The following is a 17,754-nucleotide window of genomic DNA, read 5'->3' as shown; positions in this document are numbered from 1 at the left end:
CACAGGACGGTGCTGTTCCTCCTGTGTAGTTCTTGACATGCAGGTAACTCTTGTAGTTCATCTTATAACTCTTTCAGTTTAAACACATGCATCAGTTTTTCCTCTGATTTCTTGTCTCCTGTGTGGTTCAGTGAAATCATTTGTTAAATATTCAGTTAATATCTAGCTGCCAGAAGCGGTTTTTGTTGATTGTATTTCTTTATTTTTTTTTATTATTACTTTTGCTGTTGTTGTATATATATATATACCGATTGCATTAATATAATTGTAATAATTGTGATTTTCAGTTTGCTTTAGTTTAAGTTTATTAATTTTAGTGTATCAATGAAACTAAAGTCCACTTGTTTTGTTTTTGTCCACTTAACATTTACTTTCTTTCAGTAATGAATATGTTTTATGTCTCAGAAGAAGCAGACCTGTTGCGGTCATGTTTATGAATCTATATTTTCCTGTGCTCAGGCAGATCTTCCTCTTGTGGTCCGCTGAACTCGTCGTCGCAGTCATCAGACAAACGTCTTGCAGTTCACAAAAAACTCACGGCAAATTAATGCGAGAGACACCTCGACACAACTGTGTGCGTTTTAATTGGAAACACAAATCAATTAATGTGTAGTAGATTGATCTAATTGGAAGAGAACGCCGCTTAAATAATTACCAGCGTTTGTGTTTTGTACTCTTCCTCGCAAACCAATTAAACTAATGTTTTAATTTCTTTAATTTTATCATTTCAGAAGTAATTGCTGCTTGAGTGCCTCGCAGGGCTTTCAGTTTAATGTGTTTCACTGCCAATACCAATAAAACATCAACACACAGACGCCCATGGGGTTCTTCTGGATGGGTTTCATATAAACCGGGGCTAGTTGTCACACCGAATGGAGACAAAAAAACGATCATTCAAAGTTGCATTTAAGATTTTTATGACTAAATGTGTAAAATGCAGTCGATATTTGACAGACACACCGGTTTGCGTCTATTTTAATGATTAAATCAATCTAAATGATCTTTTTTCAGGAGCGTCTTGCTGAACTGGACAAAATTGCGTTTATTATAATAAGTGTATTTTAAAGCACAGAATCAGACATGCTTTGAGATCGTTCTCAAAAGGTTACTGGCATTTAAAAAACCGGCTCAGAGAGGGAAAAAAAAACTGTTAACCTTAAAAATTAAAAAATATACTTGTGGAATGAAACAGCTAGTGAATGATGATTAGTGTCCTATTCTGTGTCCCGATTTCCTGAAACATTGCCGTCTGGTCTTTTAGAGCAGTCGCTGCAATTCATTAAAGAAGGTAATCAAACCTGTATGTGGGGTGCGGGGAAAAAAAATGTAATTGTTAACATTTTTAATTACACTTTTTTCTGTAACTGATTATGCAGTTGCATTTATTTTTTATACACGCAGCTAGTTCCTCCCCAACGCTGTCGATTTTTAATTTTGCGACTTTCGAAGCATTAAAATACGTTTTAAGTGTGCCTGGCAAGTCATGGAAGCGCTTCCGGCGGATGGTGGAGGTGGTCCGGTCGACTCGGAGGAAGAGCAGCTGGAATTCTGCAGCGGCGGCAGATCTCTGCCATGAGGTCATGCTGCTCATTACTCATGAGGAGAGAATGCATTGTTGTTGTTTTTAAGACACGGCCGGTGCGAGAGCTCGCGTGTGCCTCACAATGAGCGCGGCCTTAGAAATGTGCCTTGAATTGGCCACAGGAAACAATGCGAGCAGCATACTTTCCTGCGCTGCCTTTATATCGTGGATTAGTTTCACCTTAGTGGCCTGGAATCGGGGAAAGATGTTTTCAATGGAGCTTTGCGCACTTACATGGGGCCGTCCGGCTAGCGCGCCGGGAAAACAAGGGGAAAGGAGGCCTAGCTCGTCCGGGAATGGAAGCGGCGTCACTTCTGCTGTTTGATGTGTAACACGCAGATTGTTCACGCTGCTCTTTTTATCGGTGTGTGTTTACAAGCGCCGTTTAAACCCTAACCGATTGGATCAATCAAATTGTTAGCGTGTATTGAGCGAGAGCAGCTCTAAAATCAGCGGAGGTTTAAAAAATCTTTAATAAAGGACTAGGATTCAAAGGCTTATACAACTAATATTTTCCTTTGTGATGTGCGCACCACTTATTTCAACGTAATTGAAATTTGGCTCAGACCAAGTTCAAAAGGGTCATTAGAGAGAAGCTCGGCTCGATTCTTACCGGACTGTTAGGGTGCGTGTACCGTAAAGGTTGCATCATCTTTTTTGCATTTCTTTCACTGAAAAACAGCACGCAGATTTAGATAAGAGAGAGGAAACAATGACATTTATTTTTTGGTCAATTATTTATTTATGTTTAAAGAAAGTAAATATATCTGAACCATAAAAACATACCATATAAAACTGCTACAATATGATTCTTTTATTCAATGGAAAACCACACACTGCTAAATATAATGATAAACAACAGTATGCAAACTAATGTACATGATAAATAAGTACACTGTCAAAATTTGAGAACTGCTTCTACATGCAATATTATGCTTTTACGTCAATATTTCACCTATTATACAGCTAAAGTATACTTATTTACACCTTTTTTTAAATAATTTTTACAGATGTTTCAGGAGACACCCCACATCAGAAACTCAACAGACAAATCCACATGAAAACACCAACAAATCAAAACCGCTTTTCATAACTAGGAACATCTGAACAAAAAACACAGCACACATTTGACTACAGTGGCATTATGAAATCAAAATATATTACATTAAAACCCCAAAATCCAAACTATTAATAAACAAGCCTAGTCCACAAGCGACACGAAACAAGCCTGCTGGCATACACACGCATTTCAGTCAACGGCAAAACACTTTTTTCTTTTAAAGCTGACGATTCACTTATAAAAGGAACATTCAGGCATGATGCTTATGATAAATAAATGGCGTGTGTGTCAGACATGAAGCCTCCTGTAGGTGGCGCTCTCTGTTTACAGGTAGGAAGGCGATTTGAAATCCTCGGGAACATCGCTGTCCAGTTTGCAGATGACCTTGTAGATGGCTTTCTTCCACGAGGGGTCCGAGTCTTTGGAGAGGGAGATGGCACTGAAGAACTCCTGAAGAGTGACTTCAGCAACCTCCAGGAACCTGTCTGGAACCTGGCGGATATTTACAGCACACACATCAATGACCGAAGCACTACACACAGACATAATTAGTGCTGTTAGTTAATCCTCACTAGTGCTAGTGCTCACAGTGACGTGATGAAATCTCTAGCAGCGAGTGTGTAAGAGCAGAGCTGAGCTCCAGACGTGTGTGGATGAGGAGAGTCTGCTGATACGGCACTAAGTGATCAGACGCACCGTTTTCACCAGAAAACAGCTCAATAAAGTCTCACAGACGCATACTGAAGTCACCATCTACAGACCAGAAGATCGCAGAGACACGAGGCCAGAAACAGAGCACCTAACAACCGCTCGAGACACCCTAGCAACTGCTTAACCACCACCCAAAACACCTTAGCAACAGCCTAACAACCATCCAGAACACCCTAGCAACCACATAACCACCACCCAGAAAACCCTAACAACCACCTAACCACCACCCAAAAAACCTCTAGCAACCACCTAAACATCACCCAGAAAACCTTAACAACCACCCAGAACACGCTAGCAACTACCTAACCACCACCCAGAACATCTTAGCAACAACCTAACAACCACCCAGAACGCCCTAGCAACCGCTTAAACATCACCCAGAACACCCAGGAACCACCTAACCACCACCCAGAAAACCCTAGCATGCATCACTCAGAACACCTTAGCAACCACATAAGAACAAACCTAGAACATTTTAACAACCACTTAGCAACACATAAGATACCACCCAGGATACCCTTAACACACTAGCAACAACCAATAAATGCCTCAACCTCCAAAACATCAACTTAGCAACAACAGAGAATGCCCTAGCAACCTGAGTTGTAGACTCAAATCACATGACTCGGACCTGACACAGACTCAGAGTCCCAAATCTCAGGATGAAATCAATTAAATAAAAAGCTTTTATTTCAAGCACCAACTTTCAAAAACAACCTGTTTAACATGAAATACAGTATGTATCTTACATTGTTTTCACTATGTGACATTAGATATTATAAGGGAATAAATAAAACTAGCTATATACCGTTATCAGCATACGTTGAAGTAGATTTGTCTCAATATGTGGCGTCTGATCAAAAGCTCCATCATTCCTGTTTTTACTTTGACTTAATGCATAGTGAATAGACTGAGATTAAGACGCTCACTGACTGCTCAGTTTGCACATTGCTTGTGTGTGATATCCACTGGCCTGCATTGACAACCACCCAAGAAACCCTAGAAACAACCTATAATGCTTAAACAATGACCCTGAACACATTAGATTATATGCATTGGTTAACTATGCATTGGCAATCTAGAACACTCTAGCAACCACCTAACAACCATCCAAAACACACTTGCCTAGAAACCACCCAACAACCACCACTCATAACACACTAGCCTAGAAAACACCTACCAACATCTTAATAACCACCAAGAATGCCCTAACAACCACTCATAAGACACTAGCCTAGAAACCTCCTAACAACACCATAGCATCCACCTAGAATGCCCTAGCAACCTCCTAACAACACCCTAGCAACCACCTAACTACACCTTACCAACCACCTAGAATGCCCTAGCAACCTCCTAACGACACCTTAGCAACCACCTAGAATGCCCTAGCAACCACCTAACAACTTTTTTCCCAAATAACCACAGTACACTTATAATAATTGCTTATATTTGTTCTGCTGAAGCCTGAATGGGTCTTCACTGCTGTAGCGTGACACATATCTGCATGAATTTCCATAGTCATAAAAGAGACGTAGCTTTGTTTAGATTGTTTTTCTGAGGGATGCGGGCAGTTCTGTTTTTTAAACCCCTTGAGTGCCAAAAGTCACCAAGAGTGGCTCTAATAGTAATTACCTAGAAAGCCCCAGCAACCGCCTAACAACCCCCCAGAACACAACAGAGACACCTAACAGACCAGATCATTATGGTCAGGTCGTGAAGGTGCTCTGTAACGGCAGCTCAGCCTCAGTGACTGAATCAGTTTTAGAATCCAGCGCCTGGTGGAGTATGCCAATGTGAAGCATCACGCACACTTACTGCCCGAATCAACACCGCCGGGCCCTTGATCTCGACGCAGCATCTTTAACGCTCTCGTTTTAAAGCACAACTCTTCTTTGTTCACAGTGGCAATAAAGCAAATACAGTGTCAGAAGCATTAGGAGAGAGCCGTGGATGGACGCTTTGATTTTTTGCAGCCTGTTGCTTCGAACTTAACTGCTCGGAAAATGCATGAAAGGGCCCGGTTCCCATCGCAGGAATTCAGGCAGCGCTTCACACCCTTTGAAGGACCCGGCTCGGGTGTGAGAGTGGATCTATCCGCTGGCATTATTTCCCCAAGAGTAGCTCCGCTCACTGTTGACACGTTTGTTTCTCGTGCATCTCCAGACACAAAAGAGGTCCCTGGGAAAGGAATGTCTTGGTGCTGAGGTAAAGACAACTGTCTCCGCTCGTTCCCATCAGCCGGCCCGCCACTCTTGGGATTTCTGGCTTCTTTCGCATCAGTAGCAATCCAAACGGCATTCAGGCGTGGCCTGGCCGTAATCTCAAGTTGTTTTAGCAGATGCTGCAGCTTCCTCTTCCCACAGTTTGATGCATCAGCGCCGGGCTCTGGGATAATGAGGGTCTACGGCCGGACAGCTACAGGTGCAGCTCCACACACAGGTCAGAGCGAGGACAGCTGGCCTGCTTTGTGCTAGACTACCAGCTAAAACTCATCATAACGTGATGCCTTGTTGGGATCACCAGCACACCAGAACCTCACACCACGCCGCGGGTTAAGCTCAACTGACAGCATTTATGGGTAATGTTAATTACTACAGCGCATTCATTTTGACTTAGGCAGTCTTTTCTTAAAAAAGCAAAAATCTCTTTACAATGAGGCAGATCTAGTCAATATCCACCTTACTTTTACCTTTACCATATAACCATTTGTGACCCTGGATCCAGTCGATTTTATGAAATTGAAATTTACAAATGTATATATCTGAAAGCTGAATAAATAAGCTTTACAGTTGATGTCTGGTCTACAGTATGATCTTTACTTAACATCCTAATGATTATTGGCATGAAACAAAATATTTTGTCTCATTCAATGTATTATTGCCACAACTGTGCTTCTTATGACTGCTCTTGTTCTCCAGAGTCACTGGCTTCCAGTCTCATCCTCTCCCAGCTCTCCCCTGTATACAACAGCTTGTTTTGCTGCTTTCTATTGCAAATTGTATTGTCTTACCATATTATTGCAACGTATTATCTTAATTAACGTTTACTGCGCATTGTTATTCTTCTCATTATTTCCCTACGGCTGCTAATGAACGGGAACGTCTTACTTCAACATTGAAAAATAGAATAAACTCAGTTTACAGGGTTGCTTGTAACCTCTGTTTTTGCCTCCTCTTTTTTGTTTTAAGAAATAATCAACATAATCATAAATGCTGTCTGACCAGAATATTTCATTCATTCAACTAATTTGATTATTTGACCAATAATGGTTTTGGTTTTGTGAACACATCTCACCATTCAATCATTCGGTAGAAAGTCAAGTCAGTATATGCAGAGTTTGCCTACTATTGCCTACTAGGTTCTAGCAGATGTGAATTATTATTATATAGCTGTGCTGTTTGGTGCCTCGTGTAGAAGTGTAAGCACCTGGAAGTCGTTGGCTTTGTTGTAGTGCATGTTGAGGGCACGGAAGAGCTCGGACTCTCTGGTGACGGATATGTCTTTCACATCGTTAACGCCGTCGATGATGGCCTGACGAGCGAACTTCTCCATCTGGATGTAGTAGAACTCTCTGAAGTTACTGAACCACTTGATCAGCTGCGACGTGATGCAGCGATTGAACTGAAAACAGGGAATTATTATAAAATACAAGTGTCAGATTAATGTCGGTGTTAAAAAAACAACAACACTATCCTTATGTTGATTCATACAGTCAAACCAAAAATTATTCAGACAACAGATATAATTGTTGATGCTTTTTACTAGTGTGTGCAGGACATATATACAGTAAGGATAACAAAATAAAGCGAACTGTGACATATTACACCCAAAACATTTTCATACCAGTAACATTTGGCTTTAACTCTGAATTCTTGTCATATCCATTTTCTCAGAAAAAATGCAAAAAGCGAATAAACATAGGTTTTTGGTCTGAATACATTTTGGTTTGAAGCTCATAACTGAGTAATTGGTGCAGAAATAATACAGAGCACCAATACTCTGAAGACCATCAACGATAACCTAGCGGTGCCAAAAAAGTAAATGTTTTGATTTTTATTGTTCTTTTTCCGGCAGTGCCGGTGTAAAGCGTTTTCTTTCTAAATTATTTTCAGCAACACAGTCTGTTTAATCAGCTGTGGTCTTTCCCAGCCGATGTCTTGCACTTAGAATAACATCTATCCAAACAGCAGACGAAACTCTGTCTTCACATTAGCCCTGTTATTATAACTGCTCATCCGATAACAGAGGGGCAAAAAGAGCTAAAACCTGCCCAAGGGCTCAAAGACACTTCTTCACGCGGAGTGTGAGAAAGAGCAGAGCGCGAGATGTCCTTCTGAGTGACCTCGGCTGACGGGAATGGAATCGGACACTGGGATTATCCCGGGCTTTGTGTGCCGTGTCTTCCCACCGAAGGGCCGTGACTCTCCTCGCTGATCTCGGGGGTCCGGAGAGCCCGGCCACACACGAGACCTCCTCAGGTGTCTTCTCCAGTCATCTCCATTGCTGGGAGATTTTTTTCCGCCATATTTGTGTGAAGAGCTCAACTATTTATTTATTTTTATTTTTCCCAGAAATCATGTTTTTTTTACTGTGCATTTTGAGTAATATCAATTAAACTGCAGCTAGCTTATAAGTTATAACAACGTCCCCTTAAGGACTTTGTTATATCCCCTTAAGGATATTTTTACATATTAAAAGTTTATTTTATAGCAAATGCAGATAACTTCAACAGTCATTTTTGGGGCAAAAGCAGATAAATCCACATTTCATATTGTAGAGTTTAAAGGGGTCATATGATGTTGCTAAAAGGAACATTATTTTGTGTAATGCAGTACATCTATTGTTTCTCCTCTAAGCCCCGCCTACTGAAACGGGTCGATTTCTACAAAGTGCATTGTTCTAAAAATCAAGGTGCTCTCTGATTGGCTAGATATCCAGTGCATTTTGATTGATACTTGAATACTAGTCTGTGACGGAAATGTTACGCCCCTTACTATAACGTGATGCTGTGACACAAACACAATAAAAGCCATTATAAACAAGGCATTTGTTGCATGCAATATTGCATGCATATTGAATACATAATTATGCATTGCATTGCATCTCGCCTCGTAAACATAACACCATGTCTGTATTAGTGATCAGAGGAATGACAAGCGACAAGAGCACTATCGTTCACTGCTAAAAAAACATGTAACTTACTTAAAGGTTGTGAGTCAGAAGCAGCTGACTGTTCTTGTAGAGAATCAGTCTCTTTCTAGTCTCTGTTCAGAGTCAGCATAGATTCAGGAATCAGTTCCCTGTTAATGTGCTGAACACTCTCTAATATTTGTGTTCAGCTCTTCTGGAACAGTGTTGTGAATATAACTTAACACTGATTTCTAGTCGTGTCCTCTTTTAGAAGCACAAAGAAAGTAGTTTCACTTTCACAACGAAACACAGCGTCTCCAGCACTACAGTTAGAATAGTAGCTCCGCCTTCTTTCTTTGCGTAAACATCTGAGTGGTGTTATGAAAACACACCCCCACTTTGTGATGTCACAAAGTGGGGAGTCATTTTAGGACTTGTGGACAAGTCATAACTTTTAAAAAGAGTAGCTCTGAAAATGTCCAGATCTTTCCAGAGCTCGTAACATTTTAAAGAGAATTATTTGCCATCGTATCATATGACAAAGGTTGTTGTTGTGATCATAGACCGCTGAGGGCTCTTTTTTACATCCTGAAGAAGACATCACAGGTCTTTTAAAAGTGTTAGTAGCCTTGTCACCGGACCTGAAGACAGCCTCCTGACGCGCTAAAGGACTTACAGTATCGACTTCTGTTCAAAAACAAGGGTGCTCGTCAGCTTCTAAAACTTGAACTCGCAATGCCTTAAAAAAGTGGACAAAGTCAGCTTTTTTGACAAAATAAATAAAATCAGCTAGTTTTTTAAAGGGCCATAATTTCTTAAACTCTTTGTATCGTTGCTTTGTATAATTCATAAACATTAATTCTGTCATTGATTTAGTAGCCTTCCAGTGAGATTTTGGAACAACATCATCAGTATCAAAACAACCGGAGACAGACTCGCTCCAGAAGAACAACGTCTCCAAGACTCTTCAAGAACCCTACCCAGAGCACAAAAATCTCACTGGATTATTACGATGAATGGCTAATTTAAAAGACGAGTAGTTTTCCTGTGCTTCGTGTGCACTTAAAAAAACAAGTAAGATTTCTCTTACAGGCTTCACCAATACTTCACTTTCAGTCTTACACAGTTTTCTCAAGCTGAGTAACTCAGTCACAGCCACACATTGATTTTCCTCTCCCCAAATTATCGGTATGATGTAGTTTAGTGATATTTAGTGTCTAACTTCATTTACTAGTCACTTTCAAAAATTAAAACTTTTACTAATGTACGTTTCTTCGATTATATGCAATTTATGTGCAATATATTCACTAAGTGAAGCATTAATTCTGTGTGATATATAATGCAGCACTTATGCTTTGGCTCAGGGTTAGTTGTACACATTTAAGCGATTTGGATGATACAGTAACAAGGTGCAAAATGGCATAGAAAGCCAGGAGATCACCTGAAATCCATCAGTATTGATAGAGAAACCCTGCCCCCTATCAGTACTAATTGATATCAGCTGCTTTATGATGGCCTATAAAGGCTTCTCATTATCCAGGAGGCAGACAGGAAAGACTTCATGATGGGCAAAATCAAAGAACTCTCTCAAGATCTTCGCAATCTTATCATTGAAAAGCATTTTGATGGGAATGGTTATAGGTGCATTTCCAGAATGCTGAATGTTCCTGTGAGCACTGTGGGGGCCATAATCCGGAAATGGAAAGAGCACAAGTTCACCATAAACCGGCCACGATCAGGTGCTCCACGTAAGATCCCTGTCCGAGGAGTCCAAAGAATAATCAGGAGAGTTCTCCAAGAGCCAAGAACCACTCGGGCAGAACTTCAGGAAGACCTTGCATCAGCAGGTACTGTTGTTTCAAAGAAAACTATAAGCAGTGCACTAAACCGCCATGGCATCCATGCACGCTCACCACGCAAGACATGTTTGGAGAAGAAATGGCACTGCCCACCACCCCAAGAACACCATACCAACAGTTAAGTTTGGTGGTGGAAGCATCATGGTTTGGGGTTGCTTTTCAGCAACAGGTACTGGCAGACTTCATATTATTGAGGGCAGGATGAATCGAGAAATGTACCGGTACATTCTGGAGAAAAATCTGCTGCCATCTACCAGAAAGCTGAAAATGAAAAGAGGCTGGACATTTCAGCAAGACAATGACCCCAAACACAAGGCCAAGGAAACAATGAAGTGGTTTCAAAGAAAGAAAATCAAGCTGCTTGAATGGCCCAGTCAATCACCTGACCTAAATCCCATAGAAAATCTATGGAGAGAACTGAAGATCAAAGATTTATAAAAGAGGTCCAAGGAACCTTAAAGATTTAAAGACCATTTGTGTGAAAGAATGGGCAAGAATCACAGCAGACGACTGGTCTTTCCATACAAGAGGCGTCTAGAAGCTGTAATCACCAACAAAGGCTTTTCTACAAAGTATTAAATAATGTGTGTTCAATACTTATTCCCTGTGTCATTTCACTTTATTTATTATTGCTCAACTTATATAATTAAATGCTCCGATTTCTTTATGTGAATTCATTACTTGGCTTGTTGGCTACATCTGGTGGAAATTTTGTGTCAATAGCCCACTTAGAAATCCCCTTACTGATAAAATGCTGACGTGTCAAATACTTATTTCCCCCGCTGTAGTTTTTGAAATCTGCCATTTTAAAACACATTATTTGACTACTAATCTAATACAGGAGAGATGCGCTGTCTATGCTGGTCGCGGGACTACTTGACATTTAATGCATGAAAAAAAGAAGACTTTTTGGTGGTTTAATCGAGCACTGTGTTTCCTGAAACCGACTCCATATTGAACAGGGAGTCATGCAATAAAAGGCAAGCGCTCAGTCGCACTAGATTTTTCCTGTTGTGTCGACTCATCACAACACTTGTGCCTCAGGACACGTTACACACTCACAGGATGCGTGTGTGTGTTGTTGTAGGGCCTATCCTGCCCTCGGTATCCGCGGCTCAGCGCTCTGCTATTGTGTGTGCTGAAAGCTGGCGAGCTGAAGGGTTAACGCTGAATAGAGGAGGTTGTGCTCCTCTCCGCCGCCTCTTTTGTCTCCTTTTGCTGACTTGAGAAACTCCTCTTTTAACTTTGTCAAAGTTAAACCAGCAATTCAGGAATTGCCACCCCGACATTCAGGAATATTTGCTCAAGCGCCTAAATTTGTGTTCATATTCCGTATTCTCGCCAAAACAACAGAATGCATATTTCTGAATCCACACGGAAACAGTCCGTTACGATCCAGTGGGATTTACACAGCAGAACTCTTATTAATGCGGAACTGATTAACCGGGTAAATACTCTCTCGCTTATAGTTCTTAAATAATATATATTAATTTTCAAAATTAGTTCCTAATTTTAATTGTTTCTTAGGATGAAAAATATTTGGAATCATTCATTTTATTTACACATTATAAATATTAAATAAACTGTAGAATTAGAACATTTAATTATTTATTATTATTTACATATATCATTTATCCTAATAATCAGGTAGACATCGACAAGATTTTTTGATCCGACTCCCGAACTGTTTATTAGGATAAAAAAATTGTGAATAATAATTTTTAAAAATACCAATATTATGCCTAAAAAATAATGAAATTACAATATTTGATTATTTATTAATACTTACAAATATCTTTTATCTTAATAATGCGGTACACAGATTTTTGGTTTGACTTCTGATTGTAACTTATTAATATTTGCAAAAATGACAAAAAAAAATTATGAATATTATTTAAGCATAGTAAATATTTAATAATAAAATGTAAATATTTATCCTATTAAACAGACGGTTTTTGACAGATTGTTCTGTAAAGATCACTTTGAATCACAACAGATAGTTATAAAAGTGTCTAAAATAAACAGGCCTGTAGTTGAGCTACCTGTTTATGAAACGCAAGAAATATTAACAATAGCAGAAGCATAAGTGAAGCAGAATCTGGTAAAAACCACATACCTTGACGTCAGGGAAAAAGTTCTTGAGCAGATTGGAGCTGGGGTAGCGTGTGTAGAAGAACATCAGCTTGGCTTTCTTCAAATGGTTGGGGGTCAGACCTTCTTGAATGTGAGGAGAGTTAAGGCCTTAAAAAACCACGGTCAATGCTTTTTATTGAAGATCTGGCAAACGTGGCGACCTTTCATGTAGAAATGAACTCGCAGAGCATTCACAAGCATTTTTAACAATTAAACAGCATCAGCACGGCCTCAAACAAATAAGCATCGGTCCAATCCGACCACCAGCCGAACAGCTCTGTATTGACCAGAGAGTCGATTAAGACATGACAGCATGTGCTAACTAGAGAAATTAGATTAAGGACTTCAATTAGTTTGCTCCGTATATCTGCCGCAGTAATTGCTTGAATGATTGAAATTTTTCTGGGCGAGGATGGAGAGGATCGGCTTACACCCTTCACGTTTCTTTCCTAAAACAGAGGCACAGTTTGGAGTTCTCCACACTGATTGCGTCTTCATAACGAAGCACAAACCGCCGCTGTTACTGACCATCGTTTTGAACGAGACAATCGCTTTTCTGCCACAAAAACAGCCAGACTTTCCCGAGCGTATTATACAAATCTAATGATGTTTAAAAGCGGGCTTTCCGCATGCTGCGATATCGTCACATACATACATACGACACTCTGAGCATTGATGATGGTGTATAATGACGGCTGAGAGCTTGCTTTTCACAAACAACCAAAAGTGACCTCTCTCATCCACTCCAATCACATTGAGAGTGCAGGAACATATTCCGCACCTTTTCAAGTCTGAGCGGAAAAAAAAAAAATCAGAGAATTTCCAGAAGAGAAACTGTTGCTTTTTCTGCCTTTGAAAATTGGCTTTTGTTCCTAACAATTCTTATCAAAGCCTTGTATTCCTTTTTATTTGTCTTTTCCTGGACTTAAAGTCATTACTGAGCCCAGATTAAAGAAGATGCTACAATTTTCTTTGGGGTTACCGAGATCAAAGCAAAAATTCTCCTTGAAGTCTGCGTTAGTGGAACTGCTCACCGCTGCACTCAATTCAACGATTGTTCGCCCGGCTCGAGAGCTGGTAGTTTGTTCAGCAATATCTCAATGTTAACTACCATATATTAAATAAAAACAGTCAACTAAACAAAGAGGTGGGTTTTTCATAAGCAGCCGAAGCTAACAAAGAACATAATCCACAGGGGGAAAAAAAAAGAGCCTTCCTGTGACTCCACAAATTCATTTGTTGTGCGTTTGCCGTACATCTTTACAATACTGGAGCTACAGAACAGACAAATCACTAAATGGAGATTGAACGACGACGTTTCTCCTGCCTTTGAGAAGTTTCTCCCGGTGTTTGTGATGAAAAGGGCCAGTGTTTGCCAGGATGTGAAACACTTCTCAAACACATCTCACGCCTCGCTCCAGAGATCTGAGCTGCTCTTCACACTCGTTCGTGTCTTAACACAGTCAACTACACGGGTTAACACGAACTCTATCGGTCCACAGGACTTCTGCAGCGTTTATTGAGCTTCATTTTGACATTTACTGTCACGTTTTCAAATGAGATACAGTCGGTACATGTATTTCTATTTACTATTTCTATTATTTCAATTAATGCATTTAAGTTAATGCATTGAACTAACCTGTCATTTTTATTTTTACCAATGAATTCCATATCTGGGGGAAAACAAACTTAATTCAGAAAGCTAAGAACTGGGATAACCTCTGAGCAATAGTTTTCCTGAATTGTTTTTGACATTTTTATGGTGTTTTGGTATTAAAGGGGCAGTTCGCCCTAATATATGACTTTCTTTCTTGTGAGCAATTATATTTATTAAGATATTATTACAATATTACTTCCACTGTGTGGACTAAAAAACACAGAACATTTCTCATAATAGCATCCTCTATGTTTGGGGACCATTTTTCACTTTTAACTATATATATACTTTGACTTGTGCCTTAATAAACTGCTCATGAACAGCTAGTGTGGTGTTTAAGGATTAATATATATATATATATATATATATATATATATATATATATATATATATATATATATATATATATATATATATATGGTCATTCAAAACAAGGCATTAATATGTGCTTCATAATTACTAATATTTCAGTAATGTGTGACCCTGGACCACAAAACCAGTCATTTCATACATTTTATGTTCATAAAGGTTTAGCTGAATAAATATTCTTTCCATGGTTTGAAAGCTAAACTGGTGCAAAAGAATCAAGAGATTGAAAACAAACTGCCTTTAAAGTCCTTAGAAGTGCATATTACTAACCAAAAATTAGGTTTTGATACATTTACAAAATATCTTCATCTTTCCTATATAACATAATGATTGTTGGCATAAAATGGATAATTTCGCTGCAAATACTTGAGTGGTTTTGTGCTCCAGGGACACACAGGCATTCTAATAAGCAGCTAGTTAAGCATTAAATAAGGTGTCACTAGAACAAGTCCTACAGGTTTGAAAATAAACGATACCAGAGTGCCATTTTTTTCGATGCAAAATCCCTTTTAAAGTGCTGGAAAGGATATATTGAGCGACATGAAGGAGCTCCTCTCAGCCATGCTCTGCAGATCTCCGCACTCCATCTTGACGTGAGGCAGGCAGAGGGCGTCCACCGACACCAGCCCGGCCTGGTGCTGACCCAGATGCCCCGAGCTCACCTTGGACCTCATGGCCACGCTTTCCCACGGCCGCTCCATGGAGTCCGGCGAGGCCCTCTCCAGACACGGCAGCGCCGAGAAGGTGGAGTGAGGGCCGTACTTCAGCAGGTGCTCCAGGATCTGGCTGTCGTGAAGAGGCCCGCCGCCGTAGCCCATCTGGAAGGGCGTCTGGTGCAGCGGGAAAGGCCTCTTCACGGCCTGGCTCAGGGCAGGCTTGCGGACCACCAGGGACAAGGCTTCGGTCTGGTGCTCCGGCCCGGCGCTCTCGAAGCAACGCCTGCTCTTCACGTTGTCCTCAGAGTCCGACAGATCCGAAGGGGAGTCGTCCGGGAGCCGCTTCTCGGTTTCCGAGCAGTCCGGGCTGCGGCACAGCGACTGATGCAGAAGAGTCGTGGAGAGCTTCTTGAAGACCGTGTCGACGCTTTCGCTCACAGTCCTGGTCAGCTCGCACTTCAGAGTCTCTTTGAGGTTCTTCATCGCCCTGTCGGAGCCGAAAGCGCCGGCTTCCGCTTTGACCTGCTCTCTGCATCCGCCGTCCAGCCTCAAAGCGGCGTGCTCCGACCCGGCGTCCTCGCCCTCCGAGTAGTTCTGGTCGTACACGTGCGAGATCTTCTCCTGGAGCTGATGCAGGAGGCGCTGCATGCTTTGGAGCTGCTCCTTGAGTTTGTGGCACTCCTCGTCTTTGCTGGACTTTGCGCCGGACTGGCTGGGCTCCTGGTGCTGGGGCAGCCTCTGCTTGCGCTTGTTCTCCTTCAGGAGGTCTCTTCTGCAGCGGACGGCTTCGCACTCGCTCTCCACCTCTCCGCTGGCGCTGGGCGAAGCGGCCATGCCTCGGATGATGTTCTCCACCCGGGCGCGTTTGGCCTGGAGGTGCTCGCTGGCGGACAGCTCCTCGTCTTTGAAGGACATTCTGCTCTGCTCCTCTTGAGCGAAGTCCTCGGCGCCACCGGCATCGGGGTCGAGCCCGCCGGGGATCGCCGAGGGCACGTAAAGGAGGCCGTTGTCCAGGGAGGTCAGTTTGCTGTGAATGGTTTTACGCAGGAGGTGGGATATGATGGAGCCGCTGTGGTAGGACGCCAGAGGCTCGTCGAACGCGCTGCGGCGGAAACAAGGGAGCAAGTGCTCGGCTTTGCCGGCGTCCATGCAGCCGTCGCTCGGCTTGTGCACGCTTTGCTCGGGCGGGCTCAGGTTCATGTTTCTCGCTGGATGCAGCTGCTGGGCTTTCCGTGCACAAAAATGAGCCTCAGAAACGGGTGACCTGTAATGCTTTAAAATAAAAAAACCATCGGAAATGAGTTAGGCGTTACAATAGCATACGTAGCGCCTACATTAGTATTACAACCTTATGCTTAAATGTAAGTAAATAAATTAGGCAATACAATAATTGTGCATTAAACCCTTATATAACAATATTACACATAAATGTAACACTTTGTAATAAATAAATAAATAAACTACGATTAATAATAAAAATAAACAAATAATCTGACACAAATTACATTATAACATCATTGCGTTGCAATTACTCTGCTTTCAGCTCTCGTGTGTGGGTCCTACATTATTATAAACTGTATTAAACGGTAAGCTCTTTGCTGCAAAAACTAATTTCATTTTTAAACGTACATTCATAATCGTTCAGTGTTCTGTTTATTATACACTAAAATAATCCTGTTGAACTTTTTTGAGCTGTTTCACGGTATATCTCCTCTACAAACAGACCACACTGAGAAATCATGCACATTTTCAAAAGAAAAACAAGTAACATTAAAAATGCAAATGCAAAAAAAAAAAAAAATATATATAGTATTTAAAGGAACACGTTTGTTCATTCGTTTTCAATTAAACCTTCTTCTTGTGACATTAATACATTTTTTTCTAATGCTTTCTGTATATTAAACTGAATATCTATATGCTTTCGTTCAGTCTTCATCATTTTAACGTAACTGTTCAATGTAAAAAAAAAAGAACATGAAACATACTTACATATTTGAGTACGTGTCTTCTGTCTGTCATAAGTATATACTTTTCATATTAGTATTACCATGAAGAATAACACCGTTCATATAGCATTTTTTTCCCCCAAAAGAGCTCAGACAATGAAAGCGTCAGTTTTCTGAGAGAAACTTCAGCAGATGATGAGAGCTTACCTGTTGCTCTGGAGACACTTGACTGACAGTGTGTGCTCGGCGCGCGCTCTCGTCTCGCTCCAGTCGGGTGGGCGTGGCCAGAGCCGCCCTTAATCAACATTCCAGCCAATCAGAAAAGACACAACGACTGCCCGTCGAGGACTATAAAGAGCGCCTCCTTGTTTTAAAGTCATTTCGTGGATTTCATATACAGAGAATAAAACGTGTCATACATTAATCATATTTCACACAAGTTTGTTCTGGTGAAATGATGCATGCTTAGTGCACAAAAGAATCTATTGCACGTGTAGTATTATAAAAAAGTAGACTGTATTGAAAACATTACAGTCGTCTTGTATTGATTTATATGCAATTTAATTTTACACGGGGTTTAGCTGCATTACGTTTGATGGGCATTATAAAGACTTGCAGAACGAATCCAGAGTTCAGTGAAATTTTGAATGA

The 17,754-nt window shown here is 40.9% G+C and overlaps 1 protein-coding gene across 2 annotated transcripts; it reads right to left on the bottom strand.

Annotated features, from left to right (window-relative positions):
* Positions 1 to 2,334: 2,334 nt before the first annotated feature.
* On the bottom strand, positions 2,335 to 17,415 carry prox2 (prospero homeobox 2). Of its 2 annotated transcripts, none has more exons than XM_043262448.1 (5): positions 17,311 to 17,415; positions 15,032 to 16,429; positions 12,459 to 12,566; positions 6,780 to 6,974; positions 2,335 to 3,134 (listed from the first exon to the last, which is right to left on the bottom strand). In XM_043262448.1, exons 2-5 carry the CDS (start codon positions 16,355 to 16,357, stop codon positions 2,967 to 2,969), a joined length of 1,797 nt encoding a protein of 598 aa, XP_043118383.1. In that variant the 5' UTR covers positions 16,358 to 16,429; positions 17,311 to 17,415; the 3' UTR covers positions 2,335 to 2,966. The 2 variants fall into 2 exon arrangements, with proteins under 2 accessions (XP_043118383.1, XP_043118382.1); XM_043262447.1 differs by having other exon boundaries at positions 17,147 to 17,318.
* Positions 17,416 to 17,754: the final 339 nt, after the last annotated feature.

This window comes from Puntigrus tetrazona, chromosome 17 (genome assembly GCF_018831695.1).
Source record: "Puntigrus tetrazona isolate hp1 chromosome 17, ASM1883169v1, whole genome shotgun sequence".
Classification (NCBI taxonomy): domain Eukaryota; kingdom Metazoa; phylum Chordata; class Actinopteri; order Cypriniformes; family Cyprinidae; genus Puntigrus; species Puntigrus tetrazona.
This window is presented reverse-complemented; position numbering and strand designations above follow the sequence as displayed.

Excerpts from the sequence above, each read along its gene's own strand:
- prox2 (XM_043262447.1), bottom strand. The coding sequence starts at position 17,176 with ATGACAGACAGAAGACACGTACTCAAATAT. Across the intron at positions 12,567-15,031 it reads GCTCCTTCATGTCGCTCAAT|ATTCAAGAAGGTCTGACCCC; the intron begins ATATCCTTTCCA and ends AACTCTCCTCAC. Across the intron at positions 6,975-12,458 it reads ACTTTTTCCCTGACGTCAAG|TTCAATCGCTGCATCACGTC; the intron begins GTATGTGGTTTT and ends CCCTGTTTTCAG.